The sequence below is a fragment of the Cryptomeria japonica genome, chromosome 8, assembly GCF_030272615.1.
Source record: "Cryptomeria japonica chromosome 8, Sugi_1.0, whole genome shotgun sequence".
Classification (NCBI taxonomy): Eukaryota; Viridiplantae; Streptophyta; class Pinopsida; order Cupressales; family Cupressaceae; genus Cryptomeria; species Cryptomeria japonica.
The window spans coordinates 429218457-429235250 of NC_081412.1; the positions used below are offsets into that span (position 1 = coordinate 429218457).

At 38.5% G+C, this 16794-nt stretch overlaps 1 protein-coding gene across 3 annotated transcripts in view; it reads right to left on the reverse strand.

Moving 5' to 3' along the window:
• LOC131067848 (protein GFS12) overlaps positions 1-16794 on the reverse strand; it is a 241869-nt gene that overhangs the window by 23658 nt on the left and 201417 nt on the right. For 2 of the 3 annotated variants that reach the window (XM_058003020.2, XM_058003019.2), the window contains exons 13-15: positions 3076-3386; positions 387-633; positions 193-266 (exon numbers count right to left, since the gene is read on the reverse strand). In XM_058003020.2, the coding sequence (XP_057859003.2) occupies positions 193-266; positions 387-633; positions 3076-3386 (632 nt within the window). Of the gene's footprint in view, positions 1-192; positions 267-386; positions 634-812; positions 987-3075; positions 3387-16794 lie in introns of those variants that run through there. The other variant, XR_009111877.2, reaches the window with a different exon arrangement.

Sequence of the window (16794 nt, forward strand, 5' to 3'; positions counted from 1 at the left end):
TGAATCCATCCACCTCATGAAAGCATCCTCAAAAGCACAAAAATTACACTTCTCAATCCTTGTATTTTTATGCAATAAACAATAAACAAAAAGGGCCTTCAAATTAAATTTATGTTAGGCAACAAACACATAATATATGCAACAATTTGAAATGCCAGACAATACTTTCATAAATGGACATTATTCACTAACCTCCTAAGATCCCAAAGTCGCAATGTTCTATCAAGAGAACTTGAAACTATCAAGTGTTCATCGACAGCAGCCAGCTGTATAATTTAAGAATGAATAACATGAGGGGCCAATTGATAGAAAGGGTGTAATATTTATGTTAAAGCCAATTTTTTGAAACAGAATAGTTTTGTTCAATAAATTACATCCATCCATACCTTGGTGACAAAGCCATCATGAGCTCGCCAGTGTGCGATAATGCTCCCACTCTTTAGATCAAGCAATCTACAATGCCCTGAACTGAACCCAGCAGCTATCCATGAAGAGCTTGATAATCCTCTCTTCCCTTCAAGTTTGTCTCGACTTCCTGAACAACAAATAGCTGAAACTAAAGAAGAAAACGAGGATTCCAATGGTTCACATCGCCATAGATGAAGCTGCTGTCCTACTTTTATATCAATAAACCTGCAAAATTAAAGAAATCATATTTATAGCAATGGCACCTGAAGCCAGTTAACTTTGATTATCTGAAGCAAGTTTATTACATGCAGGAAACCTTTCCTGCATGTAGATTACCAAGAAATAACATCCCTCCCAAGTTCTAACATGCATATTACAAATTCAAAAACATTGATTACAGAAACCTTCATCCAGGCCTTATGTTGCTGGAAACTCTAGGTACCCCTCCCATTTCAGTACTCAAATGTTTCAGGTTCTGATCCTAGCCATGATTCAGGTTGTTCCCAGAAATGGACCTGCAATGTGACCTGTGTTTACAGGAATATCCAGCTAATTTCTGAACCATTTCTAGGATAGACCTGCAGACCCACATGGGCCAAAATTTTAAAAAGTAAAAAAATAATGATATTTAACCCTAAACTAGACCACACCTAACCCTCCCATGCCAAATCCTCAACAAATCATATTACGAAAACAGTAAAAACAAAAATTCTCATATGATTACTACCACCTACCTCACTATAATCAACAGAACTACAGAAGATATAATCAACACATGGAGTACTGTTAATTGACAATTTTCTGCAAACTTTCCTATAGTTGTAACTTTAGGAAAATATAAGGGGCATATGACAAGTTCAGTTACTCAGTACATTATACAGAACTCCTATTCAAATTTGAAATGATTTTCCCTGTTATATATAAATATTTTGCTGGAAGTTATCTAGAAAGTGGGTTAAATTTAGAGTTAAGCCTAAAGGCTTGCTCATCAATATTATAGAAGTTGAAACCTATCTGGCCTCTGTTTATATCGATTCCATTTTGGATATTATTCATGTGAACTTACAAACTACATCCATGCAGACTGAAATGTATATTTGTATCTTGTGTTTAATTTATGTCTTTGTATGTTTCTTTCTTTGAATGTCTATGGGATAATATTGGGTGGTGAGTAACCTATATTCATTAGGAAAGTCTTTGCTGAGGTTGCTTGAAGTTGATAAATAAAGATAAAGTTCAGGACCATTGAGTACTTCATATGTTAAGTGACTGGAAGTGATAGTTACATCTTATCATTAGTTAAGCCAAAACTGGGACTTGTATCTTCTTACTTGTTATATAGTTTCAAATACTATTAGCATACTAAACGAATTTTTGTAATCCACTCATAAATGTTGCAACTTGTGCTTCTTTTGAAGGTAGTATGATATATGTTATAATTTCCTTATGTTCGATAACCATGTCCTGCTAGATTTTGTTTATTATAGACCTAAAGGCTTGTTATTTGAAAACTCATGGAGGACTCAATATAAAATGTAGGCTTTAATAGAGAGAGGGAATCCAATCTACATCAATGATAGGTAAGTATTTACTATATTCAGGGAGCATCATACCAGTTGGAATAATCTGTCAAGGTCCTACCCACCTCTTAATATATAACCATCTAACAAGTTACAATAAATTATATAATGTAGTTTATGTATAACAGATAACCATCTAGGGTTCTAACATAAGATAATATTATAAAGTAGAAATTAGATTCTCTACATGCCTTCCTTTCAAGAAAGACTTGGACCTTTAACTATCACTTAAATCATAAGTGATTATAATAATATTTCTGTTCATATGTTTCCTTCCATGTGTTCAATTCTGAAGTATCTAGAAAAGACCATTTCTTCTTTAAAGCAGATAAAGATACATGAAAACATGAACATCAAAAATACTTCACTTATTGACTCACTCACATTACGCATCCAACCCAAATCAATCTTACTAAGTACCAAATTTGAATGACTTTGGAGTAAAACTTCTTTGATCTTGAGACCGCAATTGTTTGTAATAATTTGACTAAAGTTTGTCAGAAAGAATAAAAAATTTGACACTTTTTATATAACGTGTATGTGGATTAACTGGTTGTTAAAGCCAAAGACTTTCATGATTAGGATGATGGGACTTCAAGTTGCTCTTCAGAAACAATATTTGAATAGTCATCCCTCATTTTTGACAAAGTACTAAGCTTCTTGAGAATGGTAATTGTTAATTGTTTCATCTATTGTAAGAGACTTGACTGTAAAGTCAATAATGTTTGCAGATATTATCATATTTATTTTGCAATAAATTGCATTGCAGATTCTTGTCGCAACTTGCTATCTTTTTTCAATTGTTTGATTTGTCTCTGTAAGAATTAAATATGACACTCCAAATGAATTTTTTTCTACTAAAGCAAAATTTCCACATCTTGTGGTTCCTTGAGAATTCTATTTCCTTCAAGTTCTAATGTTGTCCTACAAGAAGGACTAGCATTGGTATCACAAGCAAACAATTGTTTAATCCCCAGAAATATATTGTAGGTTCTTTCTGAAAGTTAAATAGAAAGTCCAAAAGACAGAACATGACTCTAAATCATGCAAAATCTTAATCTTAGAAAACAAGAAAAAATCATCTCACCTTAAGTAACCATTACCAGTGCCGGCAACAAGTTTTTCTTCTGCATGCATGCAATGCATGCAAGTGTACAAACTTCCATGAAATCCAGCAGATAGTATCCCTCCAGTTAATGCTGTAGCATTTACACCAGTTCCCAGTTCCACAGTTTCCCTAGGCATTGAAGGCAAGATAGACCCCACAGAAGAAGAAATTTCTGAATTTTCTGAAAATGTTGAAATACATTTTCCAGTCTGACCACTCCAAATATGAACAGTTCCATCACAAGAAGCTATTCTTTCACATCCCGGCAAAATGCAGATATCATTGACAACCTAAGAATCCCACAATTAGACAAGAAGTCAAAACTCACTTTGCTAGTATCAGTTGAAAGAATTTACGAAAATCGTGGAAACAAGTGCATCAAGAATAACAGTCCAAGAGTAAAACAATGGTTTTAGATACTAGACTTAATATTAAGCAAGAAGCACAGAGCAATCTCAGAGGTGGATTTGAATGGAAAGGATTGTATCCAGAACAGGCATGGCATAGTAAACAAAAAATGGTCGATTTTACAATCTTCTATAAATAAGGTTCCAAATAGCTAGAGAAATAACTTCCTGAAATGATGACTGGTGATAAGAAAAATTCATGAGCTTTCCCTGCTCGATCAGTGACAAAAAATTTCTAAGGTGGGGACATTATTATTTCTTCTGGCATTTTTTATTTTTATTGAGGGATGTTTTATTGTTTTATTGTTGCACAGGGTTATTTATTTATTGGCTCTTATCCAATAGAAAACAATGGCCATTTTCCTATTAAATGGGGATGCACATGAGTCCATTGACCTACTTTGTTTCCTTATAGGAATTAATATAGTTTATTTCTTTCTTAACCTTCTCATGTTGAATAATATGAGCACTCTACTTTGTTTTTACATTTATGTACATGACTTCTCTTGATCTTTATAGGATGTTCTATGACCCAATCTGTTTCTATCGTACAGAAATTGTTAATAATTGATAGGTTAAAAAAGGAAGGTTGAATTGGTCAAGAGGTAATAATCCATAATTTGGAGCAGAATTGAGCAAGAATAAGCAGCCTAAGTTGCAGCCTGAATTTCAATATCTGGCAAGTTGCATTTGTCTTAAAATGAAATTCTAGTTCTCTACTCTCTGTAATATCAACTGCATACTAAATAGACAAAGGATCATGAATAATGATGGGAACTGCTTTTTTTTGTTTTCTAGTTTTCTAGCCTTGTTTTGATTACTCTTCAGGTAAGAGTGCATGGGTATAGTCTAAGATTGTCAAATATTAGATTTTTTATCTTTGTGGGATTTCACCCATGTTTATTTGATGTCATCTCAAGATGATTGTTGGCAGTAATTTGCCGACATAGGAATAATACTTGGTTATGTTTAGTTAATCATTATACTGATGACATCAGTAATAATTGCAATGCAAGAGGACCCACTAAGCACAAAAGTGCCTTTAAGCATTTGTTAGAGGGGGAAGGAACGGTGAATCTAGTCCACAGTTTTGGGCTTTTCAATCATGAGCAAAGTTTCTGAGGTGACGATGTATCTTATAATTCTTCCTGTTCTCACAATTTTTATCAAAATGTGGAACTATCCAAATGCAACATTTGTTTCAAATAACTAAAAGCTTCCAAGAGAAATTTATGCTTGAATTTGTATTTTTTAAATCTATTTTTTTGTGGAAATATATTCATAGCAGCTCAATTAATGCAACTCCTTGTGTTGCGTAACTGCTGGGCATGTGACTACATAGAAAATTTACTGGCTGTTCGTAGGGCAATATGGCTCCTAGTTTGGCTACTTGTGCAACTAAACCAACAGGATACATAAACCAAATTGTATACCACAACTATCAGCAACTCAAAAGACAACTGATAAAATCATTTTTCCAAACTCTATTATTCCTCCTAAAACTGATCTGTCATTGGCTACAAAACTATCCTTGTGTAAATTAGTAGTCAAACAATTTTTAATCCATTCTATCATACTTGAATTTTCATTCAGATGATAGTGGAATTTTTCACAACTGATCGAGCAATAAACAAATCATAGAGACACATATTTTTTTCTTGAGAACCTCAAGAACAGGAAAACAAGTTGGATGTAGCAGTTGCACATCCTCCAAGCATTTCCTTGGAACTGAAAACAATTACAAGTGTGAGAAAGTTCCATGTGTTCGTATCTTCTTAATGGTCTCTTGCTTCAAATACTTCAACCTGACAGCTTGTGTAATCTGTCTTGAATTGCTTTCTTATGTATTGCACTCTCACTCTGTGTAGAGTGGGTAATTTGCTAGATTGTTCCCAATCCTGCAATCGATAGTGCATTCACTATGGAATGTCTCTAGTGATCCAGTCCAACCTCCTTTGGTGCTTGGCTCTAGAGTGGGATTTTGGAGGGCAAACATCAAACTGTTCACTTGAGATTCTTATTTCTATTGTCATGACGAAATTTGCCGCTTCATGCAGACTGGTGGTTTTGAAACCATCCCAACAGTTTTGAAACCACCTACTAATGGTTACATAACTATCCTGGCAATGTTATAACTATCCCAATAATTTTGTAACTACCTGACAATTTCAAACTGTGTTTCCTAGGTTTGTTTTGCATCTAAAAATTCTAAAATGACTCCATTATTGGAATTGGAGGGCACAAAAAAATGCTCAAAATAAAATAGGATAGGATATTAATTTAATGACATATATCTAGATAGGTAAATTATAATGATGGAAGTTATAGAGCCATCCAATTTTTCTCCCATGAGTCAATTACCGACTATCTGAACCAACAAATCTAGATAGTAGAATACCTGTTAATCTAGTCAACCACCCAGCTGTATCACTCTATAACTCAATCCTTTATCTTCAGGTTTAAACCAACTTGTGTCAGCATCTATGAATCCTCTTGATGCCTAACTTTTTGCTTCACAATATGCAGTGAGCAATCCCTACTAATCTTGTACATCCACAACCCTACTGACACAATCATCTTAAAAGTACATCATTCAACATACCTTCAGCCATTACCACAATATAAGCAAGCTGCAAGATAACCAAAATCCCCAAAGGATTATCTTTATCACAAATTAAGAAAATACAAAGTGAAGAGATAACCGCTTGTAGATTGACCATGAGGACCTACCTTCCCCCCTATCAATCAAGCGGTAGGAAACAAGGTGGCTTCATCTCTTGCCAAAATATTACTACACATCAACACCCAAAAAGCTAGAAACCAAAAACAGAAACACAATGCACTAAAACATCAAAGTAAAATCGGAAACCTTAATTTCTGACAATACACCAAATTAGAAATGGAAATGCAACAACACACTACTATTAAAATGATATTCAAGCATTTTACCCAATCTCTAAGTGAATAGCTAACTCAAGATGTTAATCATCTTCCATCCTTTGGTGGGTCGTCCAACATCCCCAATGACCCTCCTCGACTCTATCCATCAATACTAGTAATGGTTCTACCATGATAGGTGACATGTTATGTGTATGTGCTTCCATCCCTAAAAAAGATGGTGTTAGTTTCAATCGATAATGTACCTTTTACAATAATACCTTTATCACCTTACAAACAATTATACAAAAAAAATTCCATACCCTCTTAAATTTTAGGCAGCAAATTTTTTTTTCCTTGAAGAACAGATGGACAAGACTCCAAAACTTAAAGATAATACTACTAATTGAAATGACCCCCTTAGTTTTTTCCCAATTTCAACACAACAATTTCACCCATTAGTGTTAGCAAAGATGAAACATTGAAAAGCATTACACGTTCGCAGTTGGACCAGCCACTTCCACTTTTACAGCAAGATAAGAAAATACTGAAAATTAAACAACTTGGTGGTATAACCTGCCACTTCCACTTATCCAGTGGGGGGAATTACAAACCAAGGCTCAACCACTTATGCAGTGGGAGCAATACATTACTAGCTGATAAATAAAATTCTGGAATGATAAAACAACAATGTCAGGCGGTAAACCAGCCTCTTCCACTTATTCAGTGGGTATTAAGGAACAATTCACAATGAAGTTTGCTGTCAGTACTACTAATCAGCATTACAATATGAAGCATGAATTGCAAATCAAGTGACATCGCTGTCTAATAGCTGCAAATGATGTCCAATATTTTTTTCCCAAGTTTCAAGAGACACATTACCAAGAAACAACCCCAAAACTCCAAAACACCAAGTCTGATATACTTAATTAGCAAACTAAAAATACAGACCAGCAACATGAAACACACTAAAATGCTGCTATCTCCTCCAAAACTCAACAGATTGACTTGAAAACAAATGCTAAAGAAGCTTAGAGAGGAGACGTTCAAGCCAACACCCCTAACCAGCAGCAAATCTGACCTAACATAATTGTGCACGTTTACCAATGCAGCCACAGGCATGGTACAGCCTAGGAGGGGTGATTTTTATTATAAAATTCAAATCTGCATAAAAACCTCTGAAAATTAGCAGCAAGGGATGCCTAGGCCAAAGGAAAACAAAGAGAGATCACCTAGAAGCAACAAAAAATCTCATGAAGACATATGATTGAATTTCACTTTCAGCTCCACAGTAAACGAGCAACCTGGAAACTCACAAACACCCCAAAAATATCAGAAAACATCAAAAGACACCCTAACAATGAGCTCCATATGTTCTTTAGTGTAAAGAACAGCCTCACAATCCCAACTAGTTCCTATCTCTCAAGCAAGAAGTCAAGACAAGCTAGGAGGTATGCATTCCTTGAAGCAAATTAATCTCCATTTCGGCAGCACTTCATTACAAAATGTTCAGGGATAAAAAACAAGAGCCCAACACACTTATTTATATTCTTTGTGTCTCCAAATTCAAATCCACATTCCCTCCAAATGGACACCAAACCCAAATGCACAATCACTTCTTATTATTTTGAAATTTGCATTTCATTTCTCCTTTTTTCCCAAATCGTCCATCACAAAGAGGCAAATATACTTTATAAAAAACATCAATAGAGTATAATGTGGCGTCCATAGGTAATAAAGTGAAATATATTATTGAATCAACTTATTCCTCCTTAAGGTGTCCATCATGCCTTAAATAATATTTCACTTATAAAACATTTTACCTCACAATGAAGTGCCCAACATAAGCTCTGAACTACCAAAAATAGCTCCAAGAATGTTTGAAGACCATATGCTCAAACTGACCTGCCAGAAATAGCCATCCGAACTGACTGCTAAAACCCTGCTAAAAATAGCACTTACTAAAAATAGCATCCTGCTAAAAATAGTGTGTCCAAATGCATTTTAACCACATTTTCAGCAATCATCGCAACTTACTAAAAATAGTAAGTCCAAAAAAGTCCTCATATTCAGTTGCATGGCATGCCATCGCAAAGCTCTCTTAAAACCCAGAAGGAATCCAAAATCAGAATTGTAAAACTCCAACATGCAAACCACCAAAACTGCCAAAGCATCCTCCCAAAAAATAAGAAACCCTAATTACTTCTCCCAACTAGCCTACAGGCCTTCGGAATAGGCTAACAGCCAACTGAACTGATCACTACTAAGAATGGGACATTATAATCCGCCCTCCCCAAGATTGCTTGTCCTCAAGCAATCGCAAGCCTGGATGTTGCAAAATCTCCTCATTCTCCCAAGTAGCATCCTCCATAGGCAATTTCTTCCACCTCACCAAATACTCCTTGATTGTCCTTCTCCTCAAAGAGCGCTCTCTGAAATCGATGATCTCCTCTAGAACCAACATCAATTGTCCTTCCTCATCCAAAGGAGGAAAATCAGAAGAGACAACTACATTGTGTCCAAGTGCCTTCTTGAGGCAAGACACGTGGAAGACATTGTGAACTTTGTGCTACTCGTTGGTAGCTCCAACTCATAAGCCACTACACCAACTCTCCTGATTACTCTAAACGGCCCATAGAAACGTGGCTTGAGTTTCTCTGCTCCACTCTTCTTGAGAGTAGATTGTGTAAAAGGCTGAAGTCTAAGAGACACCGTGTCTCCAACCTCAAATGTGTGCTCTATACACTGCTGGTTAGTGTACAACTTCTACTGATTATGTGCAATCTGGAGGTTATCCTTCAAATACTTCAAAATATCTCGACACTGCTACACCATATCCTTTGCTTGTGGGGCTTTGCTATCACCAAACATCAAATCAGCAAAGCTAGGGGCCTTGTATTTGTAGAGTGCCATGAAAGGAGACATTCTAATGGAAACGTGGTAGGATGAATTGTAGCAATACTCCCCTAAGTGAAGCCATTTCACCCAAGCTCTCTGATGCTCCGAGACATAATTCCTAAGATAGCCCGTCAACCACTTGTTTACAATCTCTATTTGCCCATCAGTCTGTGGGTGATAACTAGTGCTTGGAGTGAGCACTGTACCACACAATCTGAAAACCTCTTGCCAAAAGGTGCTTAGGAACTTGCTGTCCCTATCACTCACAATGTTTTTTGGAAACCCATGTAGTCTAAATACCTCATGAAAGAATACATCTACAGCTTGAGTTGTTGTAAATGAGCTGGTGGTTGCAAAAAAGTGAGCAAACTTGATCAATCTATCCACCACAACATAGATACAATCCTTGTAATGAGCTCTTGGCAACCCCATGATGAAGTCCATCGATATGCTTTCCCATTTTTGATTGGGAATTGGTAGAGGCTGCAACAAACCAGCTGGAAGAGTATGCTCATTTTTGTTCATTTGAAAAGTGTGGCACTCCTTAATATAGCTCAAAACATCATTTTTCAACCCCTTCCAAGAGAACCTCTCACGAATCTGCCTATAGGTCTTGAAATATCCTTGATGACCAGCAAGAGGAACGTCATGGAAAGTCTGCAAAACCTTCAACTTGAACTTAGATTCGGGCAACAAAAGGATTCTTCCTTTGTAGTGTATCGACCCATCAACCACCTTGTACCTTTCATCATGAAAAGTACCCTCCATAATTCTGCTTGCAAACTGATTTTTGGCATAAACAGCAAGCAACAAGTCCTTCCAATCAGCAGTAAGCTCACACAAAGAGCTCAAGTGAGGTCCTCTTGAAAGTGCATCCACCACAATGTTGTTTTTTCCCTTGACATACTCAATGTCAGAATCGTACGCTTGTAGCTTACTCACCCACTTCTATTGTCCTTCGTTCAAGTCCTTTTGGTGCATAAAGTGTTTGAGACTATTGTGATCAGTTTTGACAACAAATTTGCTCCCCACCAAGTATTGTCTAAACTTGGCCAATGCATGCATGATTGCAAGCATTTCCTTGTCATAGATAGAGTAAGTCCTCTCAACCCCTCGTAGTTTTATGCTCTCAAACATAATCGGATGCTTCTCTTGCATCAAAACAGCACCAATTCTTTCCCCACATACATCACAATGCAGCTCAACGGGCTTAAATAAGTCAGGTATAGCCAAAACAGGACATGAGCTCATAATCTTCTTGAACTTGTCAAAAACACCTTGTGCCTTTTCTGACCAAACAAAAGCTCACTTTTAAGTGAGATCTGTGAGAGGAGCAACAATCTGAGAGTAGCCCTTCATAAATCTCTTGTAGAAGCCGCAAAGACCCAAGAACCCCTTCAGATGCGTCAAGTTCTCAGGTGGAGGCCAATCTACTATTGCCTTGATCTTTTCAAGAACAACCTTTACTCCATCTGCACTGATGATATGACCAAGTGTTGTGACCATTTCACACATCGCCCCATTTAAATGGGGACCCCCTCTTTTTGCTCGTTTTTGCTCGCCTTTCGCTTTGCTTTTTAGGGTTTTGGTTTAGTTTGTCAGTTGTCTGAATTTAGGGTCAAGCCTTAGGGTTTCTGTTACTGCGTTTTTGGGCCAGAGTCCAGTCAATCTTGAGAGTTTTTCGAGCTTCCTTTCGTAGGATGCAATTTTGAATAAAGTGAATTCGCCAGAGGCTAAGTGAGTTGGTCTATTTTCAATTGGAATTTTGAATGAAGAGTCTAAATTTGTCTAAGTGTGAATGATGAAATTGCGAATTTTGTCCAATTGAGCGATTTTGACCAAATTTTGAAAATTTTGATATTTGATCCCGAGCATTGGAGAGGTCTTGTTTTTGCCTTGTGAAGTGATTGTAATCCCGAAATCATGATATTTTGGCCTGTAGGAGCAAAATCGCTCCTGTCCCTCAGTGAAGGACCGGAGCTCGTTTTCAAAAATCTTACTGTCCCTGTAGGATCAAGATGATTTTTCGAGTGGAAGTGGTAAAGGGAGGCATGATCTTTCCGTTGAATATAATTTGAAGAATTTCATGAGCACGGAAATGCCCCAGGAGTGAAAATCGCTCCTGTCCCTCAGTGGAGGACCGGAGCTCAAAATCAAACATTGCCTTGTCCTTGCAGGATTTGAACAACTTGACAATTTGAAGAGATCAAAGGAGATATGTTTTATCAATTGAATATAACTTGAAGTGCCTTCGTGAAGGAAAACGGACCAAAAATGCAAAATTCGCTCCTGTCCCTCAGTCAGGGACCAGGGCGAAATTCAGTGTAGCTCCTGTCCCTCTCCCAGGGACCAGAGCGAAATTCTTCATAGGACAAAATTCAGGCAAAAGCAAGCAAGTTTTGAGTTTGAAGGCAAGAAAGGAAGATGAAATGAACCCATTGAAGACAAATTGAAGATTACAAGACATCAACGGGAGACTCAAATTGACCTAGGCGCTCCTGTCCCTCAGTCAGGGACCAGAGCGATTTTGCCTTAGGTCAAATTTCTCGCCAAGTTTGAATGAATTCCAAGCCATGGATGAATGAAGGGATGCACAACAAGATCGTTGAAGATAAATTTTGGGGTTGGCAAAGTGTAATTGAGCTTGCACATGAAAATTCGCTCCTGTCCCTCAGCCAGGGACCAGGGCGAAAAGATGATTATCTTGCCTTCCACTCAAGTTCAAACCACTCCAAGTCAGGATGCATGGAGGCAAGGACGTTTTGAAGCGTCTCGACGAAGAACAAAGTTACAAGAACCGCTAAAGTTGAAAGAATTGCACCAAATGCCATAATTCGCTCCTGTCCCTCAGTCAGGGACCAGAGTGAAATTTCTATGAGGGCCTAAGTTTTGAAGGTTTATCAAGTTTCTAGTGTCCAAGAGGGATCAAAGGACCTCATTCTACATGGTGAAGGTGATTGCAAGTCGATACAAGCAAGGATGAGCCCAGAATACTCAAATTCGCTCCTGTCCCTCAGTCAGGGACCAGGGCGATATCCATTAGATTGGCCAAATCTTTCAAAAATCACGCCAAGTCAAGGTTGTACAAGGTTGCACGGGGTCTAAGGTGTCTTAAGAAGATGATATGCAAAGAAATCAAACGTCAAAAGGTGATCAATTGAGCCAAGGAGACAACATCGCTCCTGTCCCTCAGTCAGGGACCAGGGCGATTTTCACAAGATCATTCATTTTCCTTCAAAATCTTGACAAGGCAAGGATACACAAGATCAAGGATATCGTTTGGAAGGCAATGAACAAAAAACAAAGGTTACAAAGCGACAAATTTAGGCTAAGATACAAGGTTCGCTCCTGTCCCTCATCAAGGGACCAGGGCGATAATCCTCCAAGCATCAAAGTGCCTTGTTAACGACAAGTAGAACAAGCATGGAACGAAAGGATAACGTTGTTTCTTCCTCATGATGAAATTTGGTGATCATAGAAGTTAAGATCAAGGAGAAAACACCAAGATCGCTCCTGTCCCTCAACCAGGGACCAGGGCGATGATGGTCACAAGAGGCATTCATTTACAAAACCGAGTTAATCAAGTTCGAAATTCCTTGCAAATATGCCAGTTTCAACGTGAAGATGATGGTTTTGAACGTCGAAAGCACAAGAATCAAGGCCAAAATGAAGTTCGCTCCTGTCCCTCAGTCAGGGACCAGAGCGATAGGTTCGTATCTTTCCCTTCTCCCAATTTTTTGGCGCTAAAACAATTTTTTAAATTTTATTAAATGCTAGAAAAAATCGATAAATCAATTGATAGCATTTAAAAATTGCGCATAAGCATTAATTAATTAATTTTTGCCTATTTAAAAATCGAATTAATTAAAAAACGATGGCATTTAATTAATTAATTATTATTATTTTAAATAATAAAATGGGGCGCTTGGCGTTTATTTGTTTATTTTACAAAAGTCGGCCCTTGTTATTTATTTAAAAAATCATTTTAATTTCTTTATTTTCGCAAAGTCGGCCTAGAGGTAAATGAGAGGTGAGCGCTTATAAAGGGAGGGTGCAAATTTTCATTTTAACATTATCATTTTATCATCTTCCATATGCGATTTTGGAGAAGTGCGATTGGTATTCAAGTGGAGCGAATTTCCATTCCAAGGGAGGCGCAAACATCATCAAGGGAGTGCGAACTCGAAGTTAAAGCAAGGCGAACTCGCCAAGGACATTAAAGATCACATCGAAGACCCCAAGGGTGGCGAATTGATAAGGAGGACGTTCATTTGAAGAGGGATCACGTGGGAAGCTTCAAATTTCGATTGTTGCCCAGGCGAATTTTCTTGTTTTGCATTTTAGAGTTAAGCTCTCAAGTGAGGTATGGCAATGTGATCCCTTGTTTTGAATTTTGAATGTTGATCGTCATAGCTTCAAATTTTGAATTTTGAATTTTATTCCAGTAGCTCAATCGTTTTTAGGAAATGATAACTCAAGGATTTATCATGAAGTTTCCTAAAGTTAATCTTTAATCTAATCTATGTTATACATTGCGATATCTAGTTACTTATTATGAAATGTTGTGTAGGTATGGCGACCCCGAAGGCGGGAGCATCCACCAGTCGTCCAGCTCTCATGAAGGAAGATCAAAAGACCGAAGAGGTGGAGACCAAGATCGTGTCTAAATGGAGCAACATTGGAGATACCAACTTGGGCAACTTCAGTACGAATAAGTTTCGAGAGGTCCCTTACATTGGCAAGCCATCACCTGTCGCCCGGAGGATAATTGAAAGTGGCATCATTAAGGCGGCCGGCTTCCCTCCAGCAGTACAGTGTCATGAGTTGATGATCGAGTGCGCTCGTCATTACGATCCTCAGTCCAGAATGATCGTGTCCAAGGAAGGAAACACTTTAGCTTATCTTTCAGAGGAAGCTATAAGTGAGGCTTTCCATCTTCCAGAGCACAGAGATATGATTTACAAGAGCATAGAAGGAGCCAGGTCCATGTACGAAGATGATCCAGATGCTTGCCTAAGCATCATCAACAAGAACTGGTTACTCAAGAGTCGTCCTCGCCTGAGCAAGGTACCGAACACACCACACAGGATTGATTTCTAGGAGGAGTACAGAGATTTGATTACAATGCTCAACCGAGTCACAGGTGCACCTCAAGCTTTTTACTTTGAAAAGTGGATGTTCTACTTCATCCAGGTGATAGTTCAGGGAAAAGGAACAATTCATTGGGCTAGAATGATTAGCCATTGCTTGGACGTACAGTTGAGGAGACTCAAGGCTACCAAGTCCTTCCACATGAGTTCATACGTCATCTATGCCTTGATCAGGAGCTTCGAGTACGCAGGACTACCTCACAGAGGAGTGATTGGAAGAGGACCCGGCGAGGTCAGGGTTTGTGATTCCTATGTTCACTTGCATCATCCGCCAGGAAGCAACTACAAGTTAGTTAATGATACCTTCACTATGAACATCACAAGGACGTTGCAAAGCGGGATCCACAATAGATTATCTCAGGATGCACAGGAACTAGTAAAGAGGTACGGTGCTTGGTTTATCCAGTTTCCGAAGTTCACTTATATCAGAGTTCATCGATGTCCTTCACCTCCATACATGTTGCCGAGATATCCGACAGACAGAATAGTGTTACTTGAGGTAACAAGACAGTTGGCAGCTTATGCGAAGGCATTCAGACACAGACACGGAAATGGAGTCCCGGTACCTATCATATTGGGCAATTCAGTTGAGGTATGTCTTAATGCTTTAGCCATGGATGACGCAGAGAAGGAGTTAGCTTTGTATTCTTTTTCATTCTTCGCTTTGAGGGAAAGCTTTGATCCACATGGATATATAGAGGAGACAGTCGGTAGGAAGTTTAAGCATGAGTTTTAGATAGAAGATTTTATGATGAATCTCTTAGACGATCTTGAAGTGAAAAGAAAGATGCATTCTAGATTGCCTTTGGATTTCATCAGGAAATGCAAGATTTACAGAGTGGCTGACCAAGCACAGGACAGTGGCAGACATCTCCAATCATCCTATGATCGAGAAAGCAAATCAATAAGGTTAGATTGGAATGAGCCCGAGGTCGTGGATCTAGATGCTTTGATGGCTCCGGTCTTGTCTTGTACTCACAGATGGATTGATGTGCAGCATCAAAAGTTGAGAGAGCAAGGCATAGCTATGACTTTCACTTTGGAAGAGAAACCAGCCGAAGGTGGAGCTAGTGTAAGCGAAGGTAATCCTAATCCCAGAAATACAAGTGAGGGCAACCTTCGAAGTGCAAGTGAAGGCGATCTCCATCCAAGAGGCTCGAAGAGGAAAGAGAGGCCTGGAAAGAGAGAATCTTCCAAGAAGAAACAAGAGGCCAGCCGAGATCGTTCATCCGGTACATCTTCTCGACAAGAGAAAAGGACACTTGAAGTGGAAGAGTCTATGGAGTCGATGGTACAAAATGATAAAGAAGGACAGGTACCTCAAGGGTCACCAAGTGGATCTCTCCAAGATTATGAGTTACATGAAGACAAGAATAATGACGAAGTAACATCTCCTCACAGAGAAGAAGAAATATTGCATAAGGAAATACAAGTCAAAGAGACAAGATCAGCCATCCCAGATTGGTTGAAGGAAAGATTAACCAAGGTGATTGTGATCGAAGATGAAGACAATGTGATTGATTTAGAGAGCCTTGTTGGACATTCCCAAGAAGTGACAGAGAAGAGAAAGGCTACCAAGATGTCCAAGATGATTAGAGATGAGACTGGATCCAGAAAATTACAGATAGCTACACCGGCAGTGGACAAGTATGAAGGTGAGATCTTAGCAGAGGAATATGATATAGAGACATTTGAGCTAGGTCCATCCACAGCCGAGCAGACATTAGATGATGCCAACGATTCGTTTGAGGCATTGAAGGACAAGCTTAGGGAAGAAATGGAGAAGAATAGGAAGCTTGAGAGAGAGAGAGGTGCATGGAGAACATATTTCAGCCATCTCAATCAGCCTTTAGGACGTCAGGATCCAGCAAGATCACCCATACAGGCACTTCCCCTTCAATCAATTGGTGAGGCAGAGAGATTCAGGAGTATGGTCCAGCGTATGAGTACTTGGATGGATAAATCTCATACAGTTGCCGTAGAATTTGCAACAAGGATGATGCAGACTATTCATAGAGCTATTCAGGTTCTTGAGATCATCCATAACTTGATGATAACAGTGGCCGCTTTTGCTCATACCAAGGATGTTATCATTCCTGTCTTGAAAGTAATTAGACAAACATCGAGGAAGGTCTTAGCGCAGGAAAAGATTATGGATGGAGGACCTCACAGTTTACTTCAGTGGTCAACCTTACTCCAGATGAAGGAAGTTCTCTTTGGGGACATCAGTACTAGGTGCAGTCATGTTGAGGAGGTGATCAACCCGATCCAGGACAGAGTATTTGAGGTACTTCGTACCATTCTTGGCAGGAGGATCGAGGTCGAGACGGATGTGGATTTGCAAGAATTGGAGGATAGAATCAAGG